The 23,821-nt window shown below is 56.6% G+C and overlaps 2 protein-coding genes across 4 annotated transcripts; both read left to right on the top strand.

Moving 5' to 3' along the window:
* The first annotated feature begins 1,466 nt into the window (after positions 1–1,466).
* On the top strand, positions 1,467–4,531 carry TNNC1 (troponin C1, slow skeletal and cardiac type). Its single transcript, XM_029917540.1, has 6 exons — positions 1,467–1,490; positions 3,095–3,125; positions 3,337–3,483; positions 3,748–3,862; positions 4,093–4,229; positions 4,316–4,531. Exons 1-6 carry the CDS (start codon positions 1,467–1,469, stop codon positions 4,345–4,347), a joined length of 486 nt encoding a protein of 161 aa, XP_029773400.1. The 3' UTR covers positions 4,348–4,531.
* A 5,053-nt stretch (positions 4,532–9,584) lies between these two features.
* On the top strand, positions 9,585–22,302 carry SEMA3G (semaphorin 3G). Of its 3 annotated transcripts, none has more exons than XM_029918671.1 (17): positions 9,585–9,747; positions 11,484–11,644; positions 11,745–11,807; positions 12,084–12,203; positions 12,477–12,567; positions 12,690–12,806; positions 13,011–13,156; positions 13,358–13,472; positions 13,566–13,635; positions 13,938–14,082; positions 14,346–14,577; positions 14,687–14,778; positions 15,449–15,490; positions 16,474–16,702; positions 16,966–17,105; positions 18,390–18,527; positions 20,003–22,302. In XM_029918671.1, exons 1-17 carry the CDS (start codon positions 9,633–9,635, stop codon positions 20,030–20,032), a joined length of 2,046 nt encoding a protein of 681 aa, XP_029774531.1. In that variant the 5' UTR covers positions 9,585–9,632; the 3' UTR covers positions 20,033–22,302. The 3 variants fall into 3 exon arrangements, with proteins under 3 accessions (XP_029774531.1, XP_029774530.1, XP_029774529.1); XM_029918670.1 differs by having other exon boundaries at positions 18,390–18,770; XM_029918669.1 differs by having other exon boundaries at positions 18,390–22,302.
* Positions 22,303–23,821: the final 1,519 nt, after the last annotated feature.

Below are 23,821 nucleotides of genomic sequence, written 5' to 3'. Positions count from 1 at the left end.
GCATTGCCACTCAGTGCCCTGGCAGGGAGGACAGAAGACGCCGCACCTCCCGGGCTACCTGATGGAAGCCACTGCACTGCCTGGCCTCAGTTTCCCACTCCGGAAAAGGGGCAGGCCGAACCTGGCTTTCAGGCTCGTTCCCTGTAGGGCACGAGAGGGTTAAAGGAAACGTATAAGCTGTGCTTAGAGCCTGAGCTGGACAGAGGTTCTTAACCTCTCCAAGACTTGAAGATCTCTTCTATCCTACTGGGTTAATCAATGCAGTGCCCAGCACTCAAGGCAGGGATCTGGTGTGGTTATCAAGTGGGGGCTCTGCCTGTAGGTGAAAGGAAGGGATATGTGCTGGCCATCGAGTGCAAGCCCCCCGGATAGTGGCCTACCAGAGCTCAGGAGGAGGGGGTGACAGACTGGCCCTGGACCCAGAAACTACAGCGCTGAAATGGGGGAAGACAGTAACAGAGATAGAATCCTAACGGGGGAAGCCCCTGACCCAGAAGAGGGAGATAGTAACCCAGCTGGAGGGGGATAGTCCAGCACAGATGGGGCATCTGTGTTTACTGAATGACTAAGTGAATCTTACTCAACCCTAGAGGGCCTCCCTGGGGAGATGAGAGGTTTTTGGGCATGGATCCTCTGACACCCCTGGCTGACGGGCTCCAGACTACTCTGTACTAAGGTGGATCAATAACTTCCTTCTCCAGTGGTACCTGGGTGGCTCAGTTGATTAAGCCTCTGACTTCAGCTCCGGTCATCATTTCATGGTTTGTGGGGTCTAGCCCTGCATCAGACTGTGTGCCAACAGCATGGAGCCTACTTTAGATTCTGTGTCTCACCTCTTACTCTCTGCCCTTCCTCCACTTGTGTGCATGCCCCCTCAAAAGTAAATAAACTTCTAAAAAAAGTTTAAAAAAAATTCCTTCTTCAACATTTACACAGCACCATACTCTGAGCTTGGCATTCAAAGCTTCTCTTGGCACGACTTCTCCTTGCATACTCCTGGCCAGTACCCCACCCCAGCCCCCAACATGTTTAGCTTACAGCGGGGGCTGCCAAGTTGGTCATACCTTGAGCAAGCCACTAGCTCCTCCAGGAGCCTCAGTTTCCTCAATTAAAAAGTGGGAATAATATTGCCCACCTCCCCGATTGGATAGGAGTTGAGTTACTGTATATAGGAGCCTGGCCTGGGGTCCACTACTTTGCAGCACCTGTCCTGTCCTTTCCAGAGGGTCCCCTGGGGGCCATGGGGGACAAAGGGGAAAAGATGTGGCCCTTGCAGCCCTTCATCTGCTCCCTGCACTGGGCAGAGGACAGGGACTCAGGCCAGCCTGAGATCCCCAGGGCAGAGGGAGGGGGTGGAGGATACTGCAAGCAGGGGTGGGCTGGGCCAGCCGGAATGTGGTGGGGCAGGGCTATTTAAGCCCAGGACTGGCTGGCAACACCAGCAGCCTGCCCTGTGAGCCGCCAGCATGGATGACATCTACAAGGCTGCGGTGAGGGACTGCGCTGGGCAGGGCTGGGGTGGGTGGGCCCACTGGGGGCTCACTCAACTCAGGATGGGGGGGCCATAAAGGCAGTAGGGACCCAGGAGGGGGCCTGTGCACTTTCAGCCCAGGCCTTCAAAGGGACAGTGGATCTGGCATTCCAGTTCCAGGGTGTGGAAGGAGTAAAGGGTTCAGGGTCTGGAGAGAAGCTGTCAGGTGGGTGGAGAAATCATAGCTTTTAGCATCATGTCTGCCTCCATCTCCAAGTGTCTGTAGTCTGTGTCGCTGTCTTCCAGCCACATCTCTCTTCACTTGTGTCTGTGGTCTCTGGACCTTTGCCTTTCTTAATCTTTTTCCATCTCTTTGTTCCTCCCAAGCTGTCTCTCTGAGTCTCTAATAATGCTGTCTCCCTGCCCACCCCCTTCCTGCCCTGTACATTCTGCTTCTCACACTTACAATCCCCCACCCACCTCCAGTTTCTTTCGTGGCTGAAGATGCTGTGGAGGGTGGGACAGGAGTTTGAGGACAGGGCTGGAGATCTGGAATCCTAAGCTGGAGAAGGGGCTTTGAAGTTTGAAGTAGGCAGGGAAGCATTGGCCACGGGGAGAGACAGGGAAAGAGGAATAGAGAACTGGGGTCCCAGCCCACATCAGGCCTGGCAGGCTCAAGGCTCGGTGGTTTAGCCAGGGGTGAGGACTGAAGAGTGGTCACCCCAAGTGCCTGCAGCATCCTGGGGTCACGGAGGGGTTTTAGATGCTAGTCCCTTGCAGGAGGGGGGTGTTGCTGACCTCCCCCTGCCCCAGAGGCAAGGACATTCGGCACAGACAGCTGTCCCCAAGGGAACCCCTCCCTCTGCCCTGGGAGTGCAGCCCCCCTCCTGGGCAGGGAAGAACTATAGCTGGCTCTGGGGGTGTCCCTGCCTCTCCTGCAGGAGTCCATGGATCTGGGGGGGGGCAGCCCTCCACCCTGTGCCCATACAAGGCCTGGCGGGCCTGGGGACTAATTTTGGCTCCTGAGGCACCAGCAGGCCAGGGGGCCAGATAACGCTGCCCCACCCCCTGCATGCCAGAGTCCCCAGAACAATCACCAGGTTTAACTTTGTCCCCCGTTAAAAATAGCCCAGTGGCTATCCCGGTCAGGTTACTGTGGGTGACTTTGCCCATCCCCACACTGGTTTTATTGTCCCAACCTGAGAGACAGCTGTCCCTCAAGCCACTCAGCTTGAGTTTCAGAAGGGGGGGCCAAAAGGGCATTGAGTGAGTGGTCACTGACTATTGTTACTCAGGGTCACCTTGGTTCTGGAGGGCTGTCACCCTGGCCCTAAGCCCAGCCTTAGTGAGGCCAGCTGGGTCAGAGAACGGGGCCTGTCTCTCTCTCCACAGAGTTCCTGGAGTTCATGAAGGGAGTGGAGTAGACACCAACCCTCTCTCAGAGCTGCCTGTGCCACGTGGCGACTCTCAGGGCTTTGGGGGCAGGGAGGGAGGACTGAGGACTGTGACCTGGAAATGGCCTGCCTATTTCTGGCTTCAGTCTTCCTATCTGTGGAATGGGTTTGTTTCCTTAAAAGCAGCTAAGGCCTGAGTCTGAGGCCTGAGACCTCTTTTCCTCTCTAGGTAGAACAGCTGACAGAAGAGCAGAAAAATGGTGAGTGCCCGAACGTATGTGTGGGGACAGCAAGGCTGGGCTGGGAGCATGAGGACCCCAGAGGCTGGGGTCTCTCTCAGTGTGACCTCAGAGGTCTTGGAGGGAAATGGGCAGGTTGGCAGGTGACCCCAAGGTTCTGGCCTTCTGGGGCCTTGCCTTCTGAGCCCTGGCCACTCTTCACTCCCCACCCCACTGCCTGCTTCCGACACAGAGTTCAAGGCAGCCTTTGACATCTTCGTGCTGGGCGCCGAGGATGGCTGCATCAGCACCAAGGAGCTGGGCAAGGTGATGAGGATGCTGGGCCAGAACCCCACACCTGAGGAGCTGCAGGAGATGATCGACGAGGTGGATGAGGACGGTGAGCCCCTCTGTCCCTCAGACCCCAGACTCACATCACCCTTCTCTTGCTGAGGACCTGAGTCCTGGCTCTGCCACTTATTACTCTGTGCCCTTGAAGGAACTGTATCACTTCTCTGAGCCTCAGGCATCTTATCTATGAAATGGGCATAATGACCACACTCATCTTACAGAGTTGCTACAAGGATGCAGCAACAATACTGGGGTCTAATGTTGAGAGCATTGTAACCGTCCCTCACTAATGGCTGTGCTGCTAACCTTGTAGGCAGCGGCACAGTGGACTTTGATGAGTTCCTGGTCATGATGGTTCGGTGTATGAAGGATGACAGCAAAGGAAAGTCTGAGGAGGAACTGTCGGACCTCTTCCGCATGTTTGACAAGTAAGTGCATGACCCTGGACCTCTGACCCTAAACCTAACAGAGCTGGGGAAAGGGGGACAGTTTGTGACCTCAAGGCCTCAGCCTCCCATTTTGTGCAATGGGGGAAGGAGATACCCCACCTCCCAGTGACCCCGTCTTGCCTCCTGGGGTCATGGCTTCTTCCCTTCATCTAGCCCTCACCATGAGCTCTTGAGGTCCCCTTCACCCTCTCCATGGCCCCCCTCCCCAGAAATGCAGATGGCTATATCGACTTGGATGAGCTGAAGTTGATGCTTCAAGCTACAGGTGAGACCATCACGGAAGATGACATCGAGGAGCTCATGAAGGATGGTGACAAGAACAATGATGGCCGCATTGACTATGATGGTGAGGGTGGTGTGTGTGCTGGGATCCCTGTTGCCCACACCCTGCCCGGCCCCGTTCTCTGACCGGGCCTGTCTCTCTCTCCACAGAGTTCCTGGAGTTCATGAAGGGAGTGGAGTAGACACCAACCCTCTCTCAGAGCTGTCTGTGCCACGTGGCGACTCTAGCCGGGCCCCGGGGTGGGGGTAAGGGGCCAGGGTCCCCACATGTGAGCTTGGGGTGTGTCCTCAACCGACCATGGGCTCTCCCTGACTGCCTCCCCCAGCCCTGTCCTAGGGAATGCAAATAAAACCCTGCTCCCTGGATGCCTGGGACTTGGCTTTCATTCCCTGGGGGGCTGTGGATGCTCCACAGGGTCCACTGCTGCCCTGATGACCATTCCTTGCCTTAACCCAGAGCCTGTGCTCTGCCCATCCCCGTGCACCATCTTCTGCCAGAGAGGTTAGATTAGATTAGAGATCACCATGCTCTGTGGCCCACTGACTCCTTTCTATGACTGCTGATGTCCAGATGATTCAGCATCTGGAATTGGTGGTGGCCTGGGAATCCACAATTAACGGGCTCCTGGTGGCTGTGGCTTTGGTCATCCAGTTCAGTTGGCGGCTGAGAGGTCCTGCGCTTGGAGAGAATAGGGCACCGTGCTAGGCCCTGGAGGGGCCCAGCTCCTTCTTGGCTCTGGTCGGGGAGAAGCAGGATGCCACATGAGCTCAGTAGGCTGCAGTACCAGTCCATGTGCCCACTCACTTGCATTTCGTGCTGACAATACTGGTTCCTTGGGACTGAGGGACACACCATCTATTCTCCTTCCACTCACCCATTTGCCAGGTGAGGACCCCAGCACCCAGAGAGGTACAGTCATCCAGTGAGCCTGGCAGAGAGCAGAGCCACCTGGTTTCCAGGCCAGGGCTATCTGATGAACCAGGTCCAGGGGGTATAATTTCCAGTTCCCCTGAACCTCAGAGGCTCCAGCGACCCACTTTTCTTCCCTGACAAAATGGAAGTGTGAGGCTTGGTGGCTGTCAGCTTAGCTGGGGACAGAGCTGCAGCGAGAACACTGAGTGGCACTGGCCTTGGAGAGGGAACCACAAGGACATGGAGGTATCAGCAATGATGTTTGCAGGAGTGACAGCTGCCACGGTGTGCAGGCTCCAGCCAGAATGCCAACAGCTGTCCTTGCTCTGACCAGCCGCTCCGAGGCCTCTCCACCTGTGCCCCAGCCTTAGCACTCCCCAGACAGGCCCACATTCCAGAGAGAGTCTTGGAATTCTGGGGATGCCTCCACTGGAGACCAGAACCACAGGAGCTGCCTGGTCCCTGGGGAGGCCTGAGGGGAGAGCTGAGGGGTCCTTTCAGGCCCACCCTTGGGAGCAGGAGAACTCAAGGACCTACAGAAACACCTAGGAATGACGACACCCCAGGAGAGGAGGCAGACCCACAGTGGGCCCACCTGCCAGTGCACCATTCTGCAGTTTAGACATATACCTAACATGTGCCTGATGTGGGCTGTATGCAGGAACCCTCCAGAGGGAAGCCTAGTCCCTAATTTCATGAAATTTACCGTCAACTTGGGAAGACAACAGAAGGATGAGTGCAGTGAGGAGAGCAGTGTGAGATGGAATGGGGACTGTAGAGATGTGATGACCAGTGGTCCAGGAAGTCTTCCTGGAGGAAGTGCAATTCTGATGGGACAATCACAGAAGAGATGGAGAGTCCTTTGTCCATGTCAAAGTTGAGATACCTCTGGGACAGGGTAGTGGGGATGTTAAAGTGGGGCTGGAGCTAAGTGAGAGGGCAGAGAGAGGACTATAAACTCAGGTGTCATCAAAATAAGAAGGGAATGGAGACACCCTGGTCCTAGATGAGGGCTCTGGAGAGAGAGGGTATAGAGAGAGGTGGCCCACAACTGGACACTGGGCATCCCACATAGGTAGTTCAAGAGAGGAGATGTGGGGCGCCTGGGTGGCTCAGTTGGTTAAGTGTCTGGCTTCAGCTCAGGTCATGATCTCATAGTTCGTGGGTTCAAACCTGCATCTGGCTCTGTGCTGACAATTAGCTCAGAGCCTGGAGCCTGCTTCGATTCTGTGTCTCCCTCTCTCTCTCTTACCCTCCGCTGTTCATACTGTCTCTCTCTGTCTCTCAAAAATAAATAAAAAACATTAAAAAATTTTTTAAAATAAAACATTAAAAAAGATTTAAAGACAGAGAGAGAGAGAGAGAGAGAGAGAGAGAGAGAGAGAGAGAGAGAGAGAGAGAGAGATGTGGCCAGGAGGATGGGAGAGACCCTAGGTGAGTAAGGCACCCAGGAACCAGGAGGGAAGGAGAGTGGCATTGAAGGTGGCTGGTGACCCTGTAATTAGGGAACCAGAGGCCCCTGAGGCCTTGGCCACTTGGACATGAGGGTTTCATTGGAGCAATGGGATGGAAGCCCAACTGGAGAGGATCAAAGGGGCCAAGGCAAAGGGCAGATGGTGAGCATGGACAATACCAGTGAAGTTTTACAGGAAATGTGCTGAAGCTGCAGGGAGATGTGGGGTCCAGGGAAGCTTCTTGAAGGTGGGGCAGGAGTGCTTGGGGGAAACCCAGTGAGCTGGCAAAGGGTGATGCAAGACGCAGTGGCAAGGCTACAGAGGGTGAGCAGCAACGTGTCTCTGGGAAGTGTTTTAAGGGCCTGCTTTAAGTGCTGGGCCTGCATCCAAGCTGGACAAGGAGACAGAGGCTGGACTGGAAGCAATGAGGAAAGAACTGTGGCAGTGGGGTTACTGAGTGCAGGAGGGGGTGCCCAGGCGAAGAGATGTTCTGAACAGAGATGCTGAAAGTCACATCCCTATTGGTGGTGAGCTGGAGGATGGGTGGGTGATGTGGGGGCAGGGGGAGGTAGTTGTGAGGAGAACGGAGTGAGGGCAGAAGGGAGCACCTGGCAAATGTGGGATGCTGTCAGGATTGGGAAAGTAGAAGAGAGTAGCTCCTCTCTCTTTTTTCTGGGCTGTGTCATCCTTTGCCTAGATAGTGCTTCCTCCATGAAGCCTCCCTTGATTTCTTGATCAGAATCAGTCACCGGCATCTCCTAATGCCCCTGCCTTTTCATATTATGATTGTTTGGCTGCTGCCTTGGGTGCCAAGATGCTTTGGTTTCTACCGAGTGGCCCCACTGCCAAAGCACAAGGCCTGACACAGTGGGCAGCTTCAGGACCTCCTGCAGTTCCCTCTTTGTCCATTAGATGGCATAAGATGTTCATGGCTGGGCCCATTGATCTGCGGTATTAAGGGTACCCTTTGGGGTCTTAGAGCCAGCAAGCGGTGGCCTTCACAGAAGATCCTTACCCACTTCCCTGACTGGAAAAATGAGGCCCAAAGAGGGAGAAGACCTGCTTGAGGCCACACAACAATTAGCAGTAGACCTGGGGCTCCCAGCCCTTACCACAGGCTGTTTTTTCTCAAGTATGGAGTGGACAGCCCAGCACATCCTGCTCCAATAGACCGGGGCCTCCCTGCAGCGCAAGCTGGGGGCCTGGCTAAGCTAAGACCCCCAGGATGAGCCGGCAGACTGAGGAGCCGTGGGGCCTCCTACCCACAGCTGGTGGCCACATGCTAGTTGAGGGGCCGTGTCCAATCCAATCTTCAGCCAGACATTGGCCCCCAGCCTGGTCTTCAGACTGAAACATCTCCCCAGGGAGATGGAGGCAGAGGGGCTCCAGCCTTCTGAGCGCCCATGACATAATCACCACCATGGCAGGCCCTGAACAAGCACACCTCACTAGTGTAGAGCCTTTTACACCCAAGGTGGCTGCTCCCTGCTCATGGAAGGAGGAGACTGAGGCCCAAAGAGGGAAAGGCTTTAGCCAAGTTTCTCCAAGGAGCCAGAGGCTGGGTGGGCTGATACTAATCTCTGGCCTCCCTGAGAAGTCCCTTGCCCAATTCCAGGAGGCATTGCATTCGCCCTGGGAGGAGCCATATATGCTTTAGGGGGAGATGGAGAAAGGGAGACAGGGCTCCAGGTCCCCGGGTCGTTCTCATGCTGACTCAAGGAGCCAACCTGTTTCCCTTGCAGGTTTGAGATGGGGGAGGGGCAGGATCCCAGTACTCCAGGAGCCCCAGAAGATAAAGAGAGTCCCAGGAAGGGCCAGGGCTGAGCAGAGCCTGTTCTCAGCCTGCTGTGTGGCCTGAGCCAGGTCCTTCCCTCTCTAATGCCCCCAAGTTTCCTGACCACATCTAAGGGCTCAGGTTGGTCCACATGGGAGGCCTAATTTGTGGGAGTTTCTAGAATCCTTAGAACTCCAACTCCAGCTGAAGTTTAAAATCTTAGTGCCTGTAGCCTCAAATCCTGAGTAAAGGGCTCTGGTGGAGTACAGTGGTAGATGTGGGCGAGGGGGTGCAGAGACAGGAGCTGGTGTGGGATGGGGGGCATAGGGAGGTTCCCTTCCTTGCCCTTATTCAACCCCTCAGCCTTGTGCCTCCCTTGTCTCTCTTCTGTGGCTCTCCTGCCCTGAATCAGTGCTCAGGGTAGAGGGAGTGGGGGTGTGAGTGCCCCACCTCCACCTTCACTCCAGAGGGATTGTGTAGATGTAGGGTCTGTGTGCAGAAAGGAACTCTGGGAAGAACCCACCACTCACCTGGTGACATTCTGGGCCCCAGGGCTCTGGTGGATCTGGAGGGCTGTGGGATGCAGGGCAATGGGAGAATTCCCTAGCATGGAGTAGATCCTGTCCTCTGCCCCAGTAAGCTGGGATGGGGCCTGGAGACCAGACACGGATAGGCTTGGGTGGAGGAGGCTGGGCTCATCTCTTGCCAACCCCAGATCTATGAAGTGTAGCCAGACTTCCAGCCTCCACCCAAAGCATGGCGTCCCTTGGACTAGAATGACCCTCCCAGGCAACTTGGGACCTGCCAGGGGAGCCGGGGAGCCAGGCCAGTGCTTTAGGGGGCTGGACCTTCCTGGTATCAGGGCTCTGGGCCCAGAGTCAGTTTGTCTTTGTTGTGGGGTCTCTGTCACGAGCAATGGAAGGGCAAGGGAACAAAGAAGAGCTCAGCTAGACTTCTGGCCAGCCCACCAACCCCTGATCTCTGACCCCTGACTTCTCTTCCAGGCTATCTCTGGAGACTTGGGTTTGTGAACATTTTGTGTAAGCCACCCACATCCCAGCTGGGAAAGTCTCCCCAGTGGGGAGCCAGCCAATCTGACACAGAGACATTAACCCAGCCAGCCCAGGGTGAAGAGAGAGGCAGCAGGTGGATGGCAGGGGGGCCCCTCCCCCACCTCCTTCCCTCCTCCTCCCGCCTCCCTGACCCTACACTGGGTGGAGCCGCAGCCTTATAAGTGTCAGGCCTGGCGGCAACGGAGCAAACTGCAACCAGGAGCGGGACAGAGGGCGGCTCTGCTGGGCAGCCTGGTGCCCTTGGTTCCACAGCATGGCCCCCTCGTCCTGGGCCATCTCCTGCATCCTGGGGAGCCTCCTGCTTCTTGGGGGCAGCTCCAGCCCCAGCCCTGGCCCCAGCGTGCCTCGCCTGCGACTCTCCTACCGAGGTACGGGCAGTGCATGCCCTGTTCACGTGCGCGTTTGTGGGACCCTGGGAATCCGTGCCATCCCCAGCTGGGGTGTCCCAGCTAGCCCGGGGCAGTCTCTTCTGCCAGCCAGAGGTCACTCCCCCGCACAGCACAGCCAGTGGGAGGGAATTCACGGAGATGGTGCTCCAGCTGAGTTGCCGCCAGAGGCAGGAACTGGGGAAGAGGACCGGGGGCAGGGGCAGGTCCAAGGAGGGTGGAGGTGGGAGAGACAGAGACACAGGGAACAACCTGAGAGGCCTCCTTAGAGATGGGCAGGGAGAGATGGGGAGGGGTGGAGAGGACAGGTCTGCAAGGTCCTGAGGTGTGCACTTAGCCTGGCCTCCTTGCCCAGGGTGGACAGTAAGAAGCAGGGCAGCAGCCTTCGGTGGGGGCCCTCCTCCTCTCCCCACAGCCTTGTTCCCTCTGCCTGCAGCCCATTTCACAGTGCTGGTCTTTATTCTTCCCTCTCTGTTTGAGGCTCTTCGCAGCCCAGCCTCCTCTCTTGCCCATCCTGGCTCGGGGGGTGGGGGGCTCAGCAGATCGGACCTGATATTCTGTGCTGCAGCTGGCACTGCCTCCTCTGAGTCTGTGGAGAGGGTCCGCAGAAGAGGGCCCTGAGACACAGACTCTCCGTGATTCTTCTTCTTGGGGAAACCAGAGGGGTGACCACCATCCCCTGGGCACCCCAATGCAAGTGGGGAGACCCAGGCCTCCTCTGGGGAGCCTGAGAGGGGAGACATGGCTCCACTCTGGAGAGTCTGTAGCTGGGTCTGGGGGCAGAATGTGGTCCTGCCCAGGGAGCTATGGTTTGTGGGGAAAGTAAAAAAAAGAAAAAAAGAAAAAAAAAAGCCCAAATAGGGCAAATCCCCTCCAAAGTACTGTCAGCCATGGAGGGCCTCTTGAAAGAGGCTGTTGCTGTTGATTAGTTTAGGGATGGAGTGGGTGCTGGGCTTGCCACTTTGGATGGGTGACCCTTTGAGCAGGCATAGGATAGTTGGCCTTCTTAAGAGTAGCCAACACTCATTCCCACCATATCCTTCTGCCTGCTCCCTTGGCCACCTGTTACCTCCACCTCCCTAGCCAAGGACCTATTTCAGGACCCTCGGCTCCTGGGATCAGCATCCCCAGCCAGCCACCCCCAATCCCTGGCATCTGTGAGAGCAGTGTCTATAGAGGAGGAAGTCCTCCTTCATCACCTCCCTGGACCAGAGCCTTGAGCTCCTCCTGGCTGTACCTGGCCTTCCCCATACCCAGGCCTTTGCCAGGTGTTCCCTCTACTGGGAACGCCCTCCCCTGTCTGTGCAGCTTGTCCCACGGAGTCAGCCTTGCACACTGCTCAGACTAACCCACCCTTCCTCCAGGTTCTTCCAGCATTTTGCCCAGCTTGCTACCATAAGTTCTGCCAGTGGGACCAGCAGGGCCATCTTCCTTGGGGACTGGGTAGGGCACAGATGGGCCTGTGGGAAGGAGACGTTAACTGAAAAATCAAGGGACTAAGGAATGAAGTGGTAGGAAGCAGGGCTCAGGGCCCCCTGTCCACCCACCCCCAGGAGCCAATTCCCAGACCCTCCAGCAGGCCTATGGATGGAAACATTTTCCAGATGTGAGTTTGGGGGGGGGGTGAATGCACAGCTGGGACCCTCCACCTCCACATCTTAGCTGGGGAGGTAAAGCTGAGCAGTGGGCACTGGCCCCCCTCCCTTGCTTCCTCCTAGATCTCCTGTCTGCCAACCGTTCTGCTGTCTTCCTGGGTCCCCAGGGCTCCCTGGACCTTCGGGCCATGTACCTGGATGAGTACCGGGACCGCCTTTTTCTGGGGGGCCGTGATGCCATCTACTCTCTGCGGCTGGATCAGTCATGGCCAGATCCCCGGGAAGTGAGTTGGACTGGCAGAGGGGAGGGTCTGTCGGAGAGTTAGGAGGCCAGATGGGGAAACTGAGGCTGTGAGGTCAGGAGTCACTTAGGCTGTGTTTCAGGTCCTGTGGCCACCGCAGCCAGGACAGAAGGAGGAGTGTGTTCGAAAGGGAAGAGATCCTTTGGTGAGTGCTATCAGGAGTGACTGCCCCCTAGCCCTGACCACCAGGTCCTGACCCCTAGGATAGCCTGTGGCCACTCCCCCAGGGGCTTATACTAGGGGCATTTGGAGCAGATCCTGAGGGCTCTTGAAGGTCTGTGAAGAATGTCACCCCCACCCTAGAACCCCAGAGCCGATCAGCCAGACAGGGCTGAGCCTCAGGGCCCAAGGGGATGGTAAGTACCCTTTCATCTTCTCCATCCTGCCCCTTCTCCTCCACCCTGCTTCTTCTCCCTGCTAGGTGGAGTGCGCCAACTTCGTGCGAGTGCTGCAGCCCCACAACCGGACCCACCTGCTGGCGTGTGGCACTGGGGCCTTCCAGCCCACCTGTGCCCTCATCACAGTTGGGCACCGTGGGGAGGTGAGCCTGGGGCGGGTGTCACAAGGCACTGGGAAGCAGTGACATTTCCTCCCTGCTGTCTGAACGCTCCCCATTGAGCCTGGCTCAGGGCCGAGGGGTCAGGAGCCTGAAAGGCATCTTTGTGCCAGCCTGACCCCTTTGGCGAGGCCCTGAATGAGGGCAACTTCCGCCCACCCCCACTCTCATTGCTGCACGAAATGGCCACTGTCTGGGAGGGGGCTAGTGCTGCTTTCCTAGGTGACACCCTTCCCTCCTTTCCTCCCTCCCTGGCAGCACGTGCTCCACCTGGAGCCCAGCAGTATGCAAAACGGGCGTGGGAGGTGCCCACATGAGCCCAGCAGTCCTTTTGCCAGCACCTTTGTAGGTGGGTGAGGCCAGGGCCCATGTGGGCATGAGGAGGGTGGGAGACCCAATGTCATTGGGAAGCACTGGGACCAGCTATGGGGCCTGGCCCTCCTCCCTTGATTCTGCCCTATCCTCACCCAGGTGGGGAGCTGTACACGGGCCTCACGGCTGACTTCCTGGGGCGAGAGGCCATGATCTTCCGGACTGGGGGTCCCCGACCAGCTTTGCGTTCTGACTCTGACCAGAACCTCCTGAACGGTGAGCCCAAGGTCTGCCCAGGACAGGGCAGGGCTGGGATCTGCCCCTGGCACTGGCAGGGAGGCAGGAGAGCTGGCACTGGAGTGCCTACTCTACTCCCTGGGACCCCAGCCTCCAGTGGGGTCCCTTTGCCTCCTCCCCTCCTTGCTGGGTTCATTCTCCCCTGAAAGGCCCCCCAACCAGCTGTACCCTGTCACCTCGCAGATCCCCGGTTTGTGATGGCCGCTCGGATCCCTGACAACTCTGATCAGGATGATGACAAGGTGTACTTCTTCTTCTCAGAAACTGTGCCCTCGCCAGATGGTGGCCCAGGCCGTGTCACCGTCAGTCGCGTGGGCCGTGTCTGCGTGGTGAGAACTGTGAAGAGGTGGTGAGGTTCAGATCCTCACTGCACCCCCTTCCTACACCCATCCCCACCAGCGACAGGAGGGAAACTGAGGCAAGGGTGTGAAGTCAACATCCAAGCCTCTGCCCACAAGGGTGAGGGTGGAGGAACAGGAATGGGGTCCACCCCTGGGGGCTCAGGGCTGACTCTGGCCTTCCACCCGCAGAATGACGCCGGTGGCCAGCGAGTGCTGGTGAACAAATGGAGCACCTTTCTCAAGGCCAGGCTGGTGTGCTCCGTGCCTGGCCCTGGTGGTGCTGAGACCCACTTTGACCAGCTGGGTGAGGGCATGGCCAGGGGCAGGCCTGGGTGTGGGTGTGGAGGGCTCAGAGTCAGTGAGTGTGGGGCATTGATGGTGGCCCTCTGTCTCTCAGAGGATGTGTTCCTGTTGTGGCCCAGCGCAGGGAAGACCTTTGAGGTGTACGCCCTGTTTAGCACAGTCAGGTGGGCGCATGGACCTCCCCTCACACCCCCACCCCTGGATCCAGTCTCTGCATCCCCAGTGTCCTCTGTTGAGCCTCTGCTTGCATGTCCCGACTTTACTGTAGGTCGCTGTCTCTGTCTGCAACTCTATGACTCTGAGGCTCTATTGTCTATCTCCCTCTCTTTTTCTCTGCCTGGTGTCCTCGTTTTTGGTCTCTGTTGACTTCAGGCACCATCACCCTCTGTGTTGTCTATGGACAAGCTGCCCCCTTCCCACCTATGACAGCCACCCTGGCCTGACTATCCCTGTCCACCCTCGGCAGTGCCGTGTTCCAGGGCTTCGCCGTCTGCGTGTACCACATGGAGGATATCTGGGAGGTCTTCAAGGGACCCTTTGCCCACCAAGATGGTCCCCAGCACCAGTGGGGACCCTATGGGGGCAAGGTGCCCTTCCCTCGTCCTGGAGTGGTGAGTATCTGCCTGGAGCCAGGCCAGGGAAGAAGGTTGAGCCGATACCAGAGGAACTGTACCTTGGAAGGGCCTTGTGGCTGAGCTGGGGCTCCAGGGGGGCCAGGTGGGGTAAGGAGGGGAGCAGAGCCCTGCCACATTAAGAAGCCTCTGTTACAGCAAGAGCAGTCCCCCAAAGGTGGGAATGACCAGGCGGTGGGGCCTGGAAACAGGCTGGGGTGGTCCCAGGATGTTTCAGGTGCTCCCTTTGCTGCCACACACAGTGCCCCAGCAAGATGACAGCACAGCCAGGACGACCTTTTGGCAGCACCAAGAACTACCCAGATGAGGTGCTGCAGTTTGCCCGAGCCCACCCACTCATGTTCCGGCCAGTGCGTCCATGGCGGGGCCGCCCTGTCCTTGTCAAAACGCACCTGGCCCAGCAGTTGCGCCAGATCGTGGTGGACCGCGTGGAGGCAGAGGACGGGACCTATGATGTCATCTTCCTGGGGACTGGTGGGTGGACTGAGTGGGGTGGACGGGCTGGGGAGGTGTGCCGCTGTTGGGGGGTGGGGCAGGCTGCTCTTTCTTCTCCTACCAACCCCTCCCTCCTGCCCTGTCCCAGACTCAGGCTCCGTGCTCAAGGTCATGGCCCTCCAGGGTGGGGCCTCCACTGAGTCCGAGGAGGTGGTTTTGGAGGAGCTCCAGGTGTTTAAGGTAAGGGGGTCTTGGGGAAAAGGGACTGATGGGAGGGGTCCCCTCTAGCTCCACTGCTGAGTCTAGGCCTGGCCGCGGGGACACAGGAGCAAAATATAGAAAGGAGATGGGCCTGTCTTTACTGAACCTGTAGCCAGTGGGAGGTGCATGTGAGACACTGGCCACCGTAGGGCCTTGCTCATGCTTCTATCTGGCTGTGGGGCCCAGAGAAAAGTTGGAGGGCCCAGGGAGGGGCATCCATGGAGGGAGCCCTGCCAGATTCAAGTCACAGTGAGGGGGTGGCTGAGATTCCAAGTCCCCATGGGGTTCTGCTGGGCCCTCCATAGAGCCAGGCAGGGCATCGTGTGCATCCGGGGACTGCTGTTCTCCCAACATGGAATGGGTGATGTGGGACAGCTGCCTCATTGCTGGAGAGCAGGGCTGTGGGAGGGGACATTGGAGCTTTGTGCTTTTAGCCAAGCCTCTTCCTTGGAGGCCAGCCAGCGTGAGGGGACCTTTCCAATAACCCGACGTCTGGGAAAGACCGTCTGGCCTTAGTTGCCAGGGAGTGCACTGACCCAGGCGTGGAGATAGGTGGCTCCCACGCAAGGGCTGGAGGAGGCTGAAAGCAGGGGTGCAGGGGAGGTCTGGCCCCAGCCCACCCATCTCTGAGACCCTGCTCCTTCCCCAGGTGCCGACACCCATCACTGAGATGGAGATCTCTGTCAAAAGGGTAGGGGCAGCTGCCATCCATCCCTTCCTCCTTCCTCTAACCCCTCACCTGAAGCTCTGAGCAAGGCTGCTGTCTGCTGGGAAGCGGTGCTGCAGCAGGCCTGGGGGCTGCCGATTAGGCCTTACGATGAGGCTTGAGGGTCCAGCGAGGAGCTGAGATCCCCGTGCATGGAACCAGTGGGCAGTGGGAGTCCTGAGTAAGAGAGACTGCGTTCACATAAGGGAAGATCTGCAAAGGCCAGTCCCTCTGGGGAGACAGAAACATGCCTGGAAACAAAGTCCAGAATTTATTTAAGAAATTTTTGTTTAATGTCTATTCATTTTTTTTTTTTTTGAGATAGAGACTGAGCATGCATAGGGGAGGAGCAGAGAGAGAGAGAGAGAGAGAGAGGGAAATACAGAATCCGAAGCAGCTCCAGGATCTGAGCTGTCAGCACAGAGCCTGATGTGGGGCTCAAACACACAGACCTTGAGATCATGACTTGAGCTGAAGTTGGCCACGCAGCCTACTGAGCCACCCAGGTCCCTCTGTAATTTAAATCAAATAGGGGAAAGCCACTTTATAAAGGTCTGCTGTGTCCTTTTGCAAGTGGCAAAATCTCCTCATTTATCTGCCCCAGTTTATCTTTGGGTAACTCCCAACTTTTGTATTGGGATTGCATGAAGCAGGGTGCACCTCTAAGGTCAGAGGCAAGTTAGAATAAAGATTACTGAGGCTGAGGGCAAAAGTCAGCAACAGGAAGGGCCTGGAGAAGCCCCTTAAAGAAGAGCCCCCAGGTCTGCCCTATGCCTTCCGTGTCCTAGAACAGGATCTGGTGCATATCAGGTGGGTGATAAACATTTTTGGTTCCTGGGGATATATCCAAGAGTTCTGGAAGACAGCCTGCAAATGGTGGTGGTCTCAGGAAGCCCAAGGGGGCCAAGAGCCTAGCTGCTTCTAGGTGGGGTCCAGGCTCACCTCGGCTCTGCTTGTGTCTCTCCCAGCAAATGCTGTACGTGGGCTCGGGGCTGGGAGTGGCCCGGCTGCAGCTGCACCAGTGTGAAACCTATGGCAGTGCCTGTGCCGAGTGCTGCCTGGCCCGGGACCCATACTGTGCCTGGGACGGTGCCTCCTGCACCCGCTACCGGCCTGGCACCAGCAAGCGCCGGTTCCGCAGGCAGGACATCCGGCATGGCAATCCTGCCCTGCAGTGCCTGGGGGAGAGCCAGGAAGGTGAGTGGTGGCAGGCATGGGGGCCCCTCCTCACCCTTCTGGCCCGAGCTCAACCTCTGTAAAGTATGGTCTCAGACTGGTCCTGTTTTAACACCCAGCCCTCAGTTTTCCTATGTGTGCAGCTCCTGTCGGTATACTGGGGGAGGAAAGGTCTTTGGACAGTGAGCAACTTGGGGACTGATGGACACTTAGGTCCTTGTCATACTGGTGGGGGCCCTAGGGGCTCACAGTCCTGAGCTGAGCCCCCCTCCACCTCCCTCCAGAGGAGGCTACAGGCCCTGTGGCAACCACCACGGTCTACGGCACGGAACACAACAGCACCTTCCTGGAATGCCTGCCCAAGTCTCCCCAGGCCGCTGTGCACTGGGTCTTGCAGAGGCCAGGGGGCGAGGGGCCTGACCAGGTGAGCAAGGACCTTGCCTCCAGCCTGCACATGTCCTCATGTCACATTCCTCCTTGACCCCAAGTCTTGATCTCTAGGGAGGGGCTCCAGGGGGAACCTACTGAGATCAACTGAAGAAAAGTGTATAGTAAGTCCCTGCAGTGCCTGGGAGGAGGCGCCCCTCTTCCTGCCTCCAGGAACACCCAGGCCAGGCATGGCTGCAACCCCTCCTGTGACCGGAGCCCACTGACTTACGCATAGGGATCATCTTTGCAGGGGTCTCTTTCCCATGAGTTCTTGGTTCTCCTCTGCCCCAGGGTGGTGCCTAAACCACTGACACTTGCACACACACACACACACACACACACACACACTCCCCTACACACACCCCAACTGCCTAGCCCCACATTTCCTCCCTGGAGTCCAGCTGTCTGCCCAGGCCCTCATCTCCCCCATCCGGAAAGGTCTGTAAACCCCAGAAATGGCTTCAGTCTGGGGCCTGATGAGGGCGTGGGTGGGGCAGGGTGAGGAACCATTCTCCAGCCTCTCCCAGGAGCAGAGAAGGGGAGGGAGTGGGTCGATTACAGGAGGGGCTCTCCTTCCAGCTTGGGAACTGGGGGAGGCCAGCTTTGGGCCAGCTGTCGGGCTAGGCACTAGGAAGGCACCCCCAGGGGGCCAGGCACAGGGAACAATGAGATGGTTACACAATACTTACCGCCCAAGCAGTCCAGCCTCAACGTACAGATGTGTAGACATGCAGGGAGGATCAGAGTACTGTTTCTGCCTCCCGCACTGTGAGGGGCACTCAGCCTACCCCTGGCTGGAGGAGTGAACAGTGCAGACAGGGACCGGGAAGGCTGAGTGTGTGTATGTGTGTGTGTGTGTGTGTGTGTGTGTGTGTGTGTGTGTGTGGAAAGTGGAAAGGACTTCTAGTCCTAGAGCTATGGGTACAGCCCTTTCTGAATAAAAGCCTATAAGTACCCCTTTGCCCACCCTATTCCCAGGGACTATGTGGCAGGGCCCCCTAAGGCCAAGGGAGGCACCACAGAACTCTGACTAGGGGAGTAACCAGTCAGTGAAATCTTTGAAAAGCCTCCTTTGCAGGCCCTGTCCCGGGTTATAAGAAGGTGAGACCCTGCCTGCAATTGGCTCACAGAGCTGAGGAGGCCGGCCTAGGAAGGAGAGATGGGGAGGGGAAATGCTTAAGCACCAAGTCCTGAACTGCGATTGGAAAAGCAGGGAGGGTAACTGATGCTGTCTGTGCCCTGCTCCATGTCCCCCTCATCCCTCCCATGCCCCCCACAGGTAAAGACAGATGAGAGAGTCGTGCAAACAGAGCAGGGGCTGCTGTTCCGCAGACTCAGCCACCTGGATGCCGGCATCTACACCTGCAAGACACTGGAGCATGGCTTCTCCCAGACTGTGGTCCGCCTGGCTCTGGAGGTGATTGTGGCCACACAGCTCAACAGCCTGTTTCCTCAGGAGCCAAGGCCAGAGGAGCCCCCAGCCTGGGGAGGCCTGGCCTCCACCCCCTCCAAGGCCTGGTATAAGGACATCCTGCAGCTCATCGGCTTCGCCAACCTGCCCCGGGTGGATGAGTACTGTGAGCGCATGTGGTGCCCCTCCAGGAGCCGGGGCAAACAGGCCAAGGGCAAGAGCTGGGCAGGGCTGGAGCTGGGCAAGAAGGTGAAAAGCCGGGTGCAGGCCGAGCGCAATCGGACGCCCCGGGAGGTGGAGGCCACATAGAAGAGGGTGGAGGAGAGGGTGGTCGGGATGGAGCAGGTGGCCCAGCAGCCCCCAGAGTCTCCCAACCACCCAGCTAGGGCTGAGGCGGGACCAACTTGCCTGACTGACTCTTAGAAATGGGAGTCTCTGCCTCTCATACTTCTACCGGGCTGGAAAGGCTGAAGCTTGATGAAGAGCCCTGTGTCCAAGGCCTGTTCAGGCCCCTCAGTGCTCTCAGCCCTAGGCTGGAGCCAGCACCCACTGTCAGCTGCCAACCCCAGGGGGCCTGCTGTTTGTTTTCAGACATGGCTCCCAGAGCACATTTCCCGTTGTGCCCGGAGGTGAGAGGCCTGGGTGGTTCTTTCCCAGGGGGCAGAACAATGACCATTCTGAGTGACCCTTGGAGTGGGCGTGTGGATGCGTCTGAGGAGGTGTTTGGGCAAGGGACCCTTAGGCAGCCGGAGGAGGGTGAAAGTTGCTTCTAAGCTAGCACCCATTAAGAGTGAGTCGCGGCAGGGAAGAGAAGGTGCAGAGAAGGTGGAACAGCAAGCCCCTCCCCCCACTTAGAGTGGCTCCCTGCCACTGCCCACCATTTCTTCTCCTTGACAGAGTCATAGAAGCATTGACAGCCAGAGCTTCCCAGGCCCCTGCGGTGGTCCGGGTCTCAGGCACTACTTCATAAACCAAGCAGTGTCTCTACAGCCTGACTTCTCTTCCCCAGACCCCAGGCTGCCAGGCCAGATTTCCTGGGATGCCCAGACCTCTGATGGGCATCCCTTCCCCATCAGGGGCTCCAAGCTAATGAAGGGAGAGGGTGGGTTCTAGGAGAATGTCATCCCCCATCTCTGTGGACTAGCGATGGGGAGAGGGGATCCCGGGAAGTGCAGGGCAGGAGGAGGGGGAGGGTGGGAATGTGGCAGCTCCCCGGAATAGCTACAGCTGGTGGGCAGGCACAGACCTAGGGCTTTGCCAGGGACTGCAGAGGATTGAGAGACTTCTGAGGTGGGGAGAGGGTGAGAGACCCTAGCATAGACTATGGGACCCCAGAGCAGGCATTCTCAAGAACCCAGAATAGCATCAATTAGCTCAGCTGCAGGGGAAACCAGCTGTTTCCCACCCTGGGATTTTTGGTTTCTGTTAAAATAATGGTTGGTTATAAATGGTTTCATTTATGAAGGCTTTTCTCTTTTAAGGGAAGAAAATGGAGGGGAAAAAGCTGCTAAATCCTGCTGGTTCTTGGAGGTGAGGCTCAGGTGGCCAGGATGCATTTTGTCTGGGTGTGTAGGGAGGTGTTTTTGCCAACAGCAGTGATGTGTTTCTTGGGCTGGGGAGCTCAGAGGGGGAGGAGAAGGAGGACTAAATGAAAAGTCATTCCCAGCCTGCATATGAGCAAGTTAATGACGCACAAAACTGACAGGAGGAGGAGAAGAGCGTCAGGTCCGAGATTCCCTCCATGAAAAGAACCAAGATGAAGAAAGGAGGAAAAAAACAGATGAAAAAGCAGGACAGGGCTTCCTGCTCCACCAAACTCAAACTCAGACTGTACATCTGCCTTGGATTTTATCTGAGTCACCCGACCACGCCCAGAAACTGGGGTCTGAAATAGGCCCCCCTTCCTCTTCACAGTAAGTGAGCCAGAGACATTGAGATTACCCTTGGGAAGCCTCAGGCCTGGGGTTGCTGTGGCTGGGAAGTCAGCAGGTAAAAGCAAAGGAGAGGACCATGGGGTGGAGGGGAGGCTGAAGAAGGGAGTGGAGGGGGAGGTAGAGGCCATGGAAGAAGGGGAGGAAAGAGCTGCAGCCCCTCTATCTCAGAAAGGCCAGGAAGAAATGACCAGCCAGACTCTCGGTGGCCTCTAGGCTGGCCCAGGCATGGCCAGCTCCAGGCAGGGTACCCTGGAAACGTTACTCTGGATAATGGAGGAGGAACTCAAAATTCTGAACAAGGAACACCTGCACTTAGAAAAGTATGGACAGCTTCTGCCAACTCTCCATACTTCCCACGCCCATGGTACTGTGTGTTATTGACTTCTGGAAATGCTTCTATGTGTGAATTCTATTTTTATATTCGTACATCGAGCTCGGCCTTATGGTTTTTGTCTTCAGAGCACACTTCTTGTAATTACTATTGTTATTTTTATTGTCATGACTGCCTCTGTGCTCCGATGAGGCTATGAGGTGGTCTACCACACAGACCTATCAGGAAAGCGATGGAGTTAATATTTATATCACATAATTATATCATTATTGTATCTCTGTATTTTTCTGTTCTAAATTGATGGATGCCATCTGTGTGAGTTGGAAATGAAGAGCCTTTCCATCCATTCCAGGAGGGAGAAGGCCACCTAAGGAGAAGGGTGGCCTTCCATATAGGTGGTATGTTCCAGAAGGGAGGGAGATGGCCATGAGAGGAAGGAAGGGGTCAACGGGCTTTGTCTAGGAAACTGAGATTGCTTATTAAGTTAGGAAACTCCTGCCCCTCTGGCTTCTGAGACTGACCTTCTTGGACTTCAGGAAGATCTTGAGTCAGAAAAAAAATGCTGGCAAAGGTTAGCTGGGCACGTAGGCAGTCCTGCTCCTTTTCCACAGTAACACTTGACATTTGTAACAGCAATATTTGGCCTGGTGCCTGTCTTCCTTGCAAGCCACATACCAACATATATTAAGGCCCCTGTGCTCTTGCCTGGGGTGCTAGGCTGCACTGTGGGGGCTGCAGCTTCTGAGGAGGAGGGGAGGTCTGGAGGAGCTGCCTCTGAGGGTGCCTCTGACCACAGCCCCCACTTTCCCAGTGATGTCATGCCCCTGCACAAGAACAGAGCCCGTTGGTGCTGGAGGGAGATGGGAAAGGGCAGGGGTGGTTTGAAGATGGAAGGGACATCACCCCACCTTGCCAGGGAGACTAACTTCTTGCTTGCCTGGGCTCCTCAATCCATACCATAGAGTAGAGGGACTTAACAAGTCAGTCACCAGTCCCCTCTTGCAGCACTGGAGCAGGGCCCCTCCTTTTGTCCCCTGGGCCTGACAGAATTGAACCAGTATGTCCTGCCCCAAGCCACCCCAAGCCACCATGGCTGCAGCAGCCACCACGGCTGCAGCGGTCACCTAGGAAGCACTGTTGGCACCCCCTTGGCACTGAGTGTGGGGTTGGGAGGGGTGTGAGAACTTGACCTCCACAGTCCCTTCTCCCCCTAGGCCATAGCACCTGCCACACAGCACCTTCTCACCCCTAGGGTCTGGACTTTTCCCTCTCATGCCTCCCATCTTGAGTCCTATTTCCTGCCTCAAGGGCTTTCCTCTCACTCCTCTGGCAGCTTTCTCTGCAGTCTCATACCTCCCCTAGTCTTTGGGTCTGTGTCATGATTTCCCAAACGGGTTTGGCTTGGAGTAAGACACAAGGCAAACATTTTCCAGAATGGTGTCCTGTGGAACATGAGATCTTCCGTGACAAGGGTCAAATAAAAACGGGGATTTCTGTCCCTTTAGCCCCCATGGAATTGCTGTGTGCTGCCTGTTTGCCCTGTGAAATCCCCAAGAAGCCCACAGTGATCTCTCATAATTATTAATGTCTATTATGAGCTACATGATTCTCCCAAACCTGGGGTTCTCTATCCCCTTTTTCCCATCAAGTAATCACTTCATGTTTCTAATGTTTTGAAACATACTTTGGGAAAATGCTGATTTGATAAATTCCTTCCTTGGATATGTGAGATTAGTTTTTTAATCTGTTTTCTAAGCCTGTAAACTCTGGAGGCCCTGGCCCCCCCAGTCGAATAGCCACATCTTGACTTCCCATGGCAAGCACTGGAGCAGGACCTGCCACTCCAGGGCCAGGGCAGGCAAGCCACCAGTCTGCTGGCCCTTGGACCTGGCCTCTGCCCATCCTCCCACACTCAGTCTGCCTCAGCAGCCCACTTCCTGGCAAGGTCCTCAATTGATGGCTAGGGTTCACCCCAAGCCTGTGGCTGTCCAGCAGTCTAATAGATGCACTTCTAAGGAAGGGTGGGGGCAGGGAGGGAGCAGAATAGGGGAAGGAAACAGCTCTTTTCACTTTCTCAAAGGGCTTCTAACACTCAGCTAAGCCCCAGTCAGCTCTTAGACACCCCTCGAATCCTGCAGCTGGAGGAGGGGGCAGGCAGCAGCCATCAGGACCCAAGCTATCCTCTCCATGGACTGGAAGGAGCCCCAGATGCAGCTACAGGGGGATGGGGTGAGGTGGGGTGAGCAGGGAACTCCCTCACAGGCCTCTGCAAGTCCAGCACACTGAGGCTTCTCTAGCCAGCCACATCTCCTCCTGAGAGCTAGGAGACAGCACAGAAACAGCTCGGTTTCCATCCTAATGAGGGATCCACCCCAGCCCTCCCCAAGTGCTGGTTCTCAGGGGCTCCGCAAAGAGAAATTTCAGCACACACCAAGATCAAATCTCCAGGGTTTTCTAAGACTACAAACTTGGCCCTGGGAGAGAGTGGGTGGGTGGGGCTAGGTTTCCGTACAATTCCTGACTAGGAGCTCAAGGATTGTTGGGCCCCCACCCTGGCTTCTCTTCTGGATTTGCCCACCACCCTGGTGAACAGGAGATGAGGCAATAGCAGCTAGGGCCCTGTGCCCATTTCCCACTGCCCAGCCCCTGCCCACTCTTGCTGTGGGTACCACTGCTGGACCCATTCCCTAGATTCCATGTCCTAATGAAGCCTTTCACTTTCCCCACTGGATTTTCATTAAGGAAACTCCTGGTTCCTCAATGCAGCCTTTTAAAAGATCATTCTCCCTGTGTGGAGGACAATAAAAGAGAACTTAAAAAAAAATCATTCTTCACTGAGGATGGGAAATGCTGCACAGACTCCAGGGAGGCCTTATAAGGGACGCCTGCCCCCAACCTCACTTAGCAGTCAGCTAGTAGCTTACACTCAGGGACTCAGCTGAGGGGGATTTAGGTGACCAGTCTTGACCACTTTCCCCCAGGGAGGAAGATGACTGGAGTGCACCTTAATCCATCCCAACAGGGCGTGTTTCACT

Source organism: Suricata suricatta, chromosome 12 (genome assembly GCF_006229205.1).
Source record: "Suricata suricatta isolate VVHF042 chromosome 12, meerkat_22Aug2017_6uvM2_HiC, whole genome shotgun sequence".
Taxonomy (NCBI): Eukaryota; Metazoa; Chordata; class Mammalia; order Carnivora; family Herpestidae; genus Suricata; species Suricata suricatta.
This window is presented reverse-complemented; position numbering and strand designations above follow the sequence as displayed.

Bases quoted from the DNA above. Each gene is read 5' to 3' on its own strand.
- TNNC1 (XM_029917540.1), top strand. From the start codon at position 1,467: ATGGATGACATCTACAAGGCTGCG. The intron at 3,126-3,336 runs GTGAGTGCCCGA...CTTCCGACACAG, and splicing joins GACAGAAGAGCAGAAAAATG to AGTTCAAGGCAGCCTTTGAC. The intron at 3,484-3,747 runs GTGAGCCCCTCT...CTAACCTTGTAG, and splicing joins CGACGAGGTGGATGAGGACG to GCAGCGGCACAGTGGACTTT.
- SEMA3G (XM_029918669.1), top strand. From the start codon at position 9,633: ATGGCCCCCTCGTCCTGGGCCATCTCCTGCATCCTGGGGAGCCTCCTG. The intron at 12,204-12,476 runs GTGAGCCTGGGG...CCTCCCTGGCAG, and splicing joins CAGTTGGGCACCGTGGGGAG to CACGTGCTCCACCTGGAGCC. The intron at 12,568-12,689 runs GTGGGTGAGGCC...ATCCTCACCCAG, and splicing joins TTTTGCCAGCACCTTTGTAG to GTGGGGAGCTGTACACGGGC.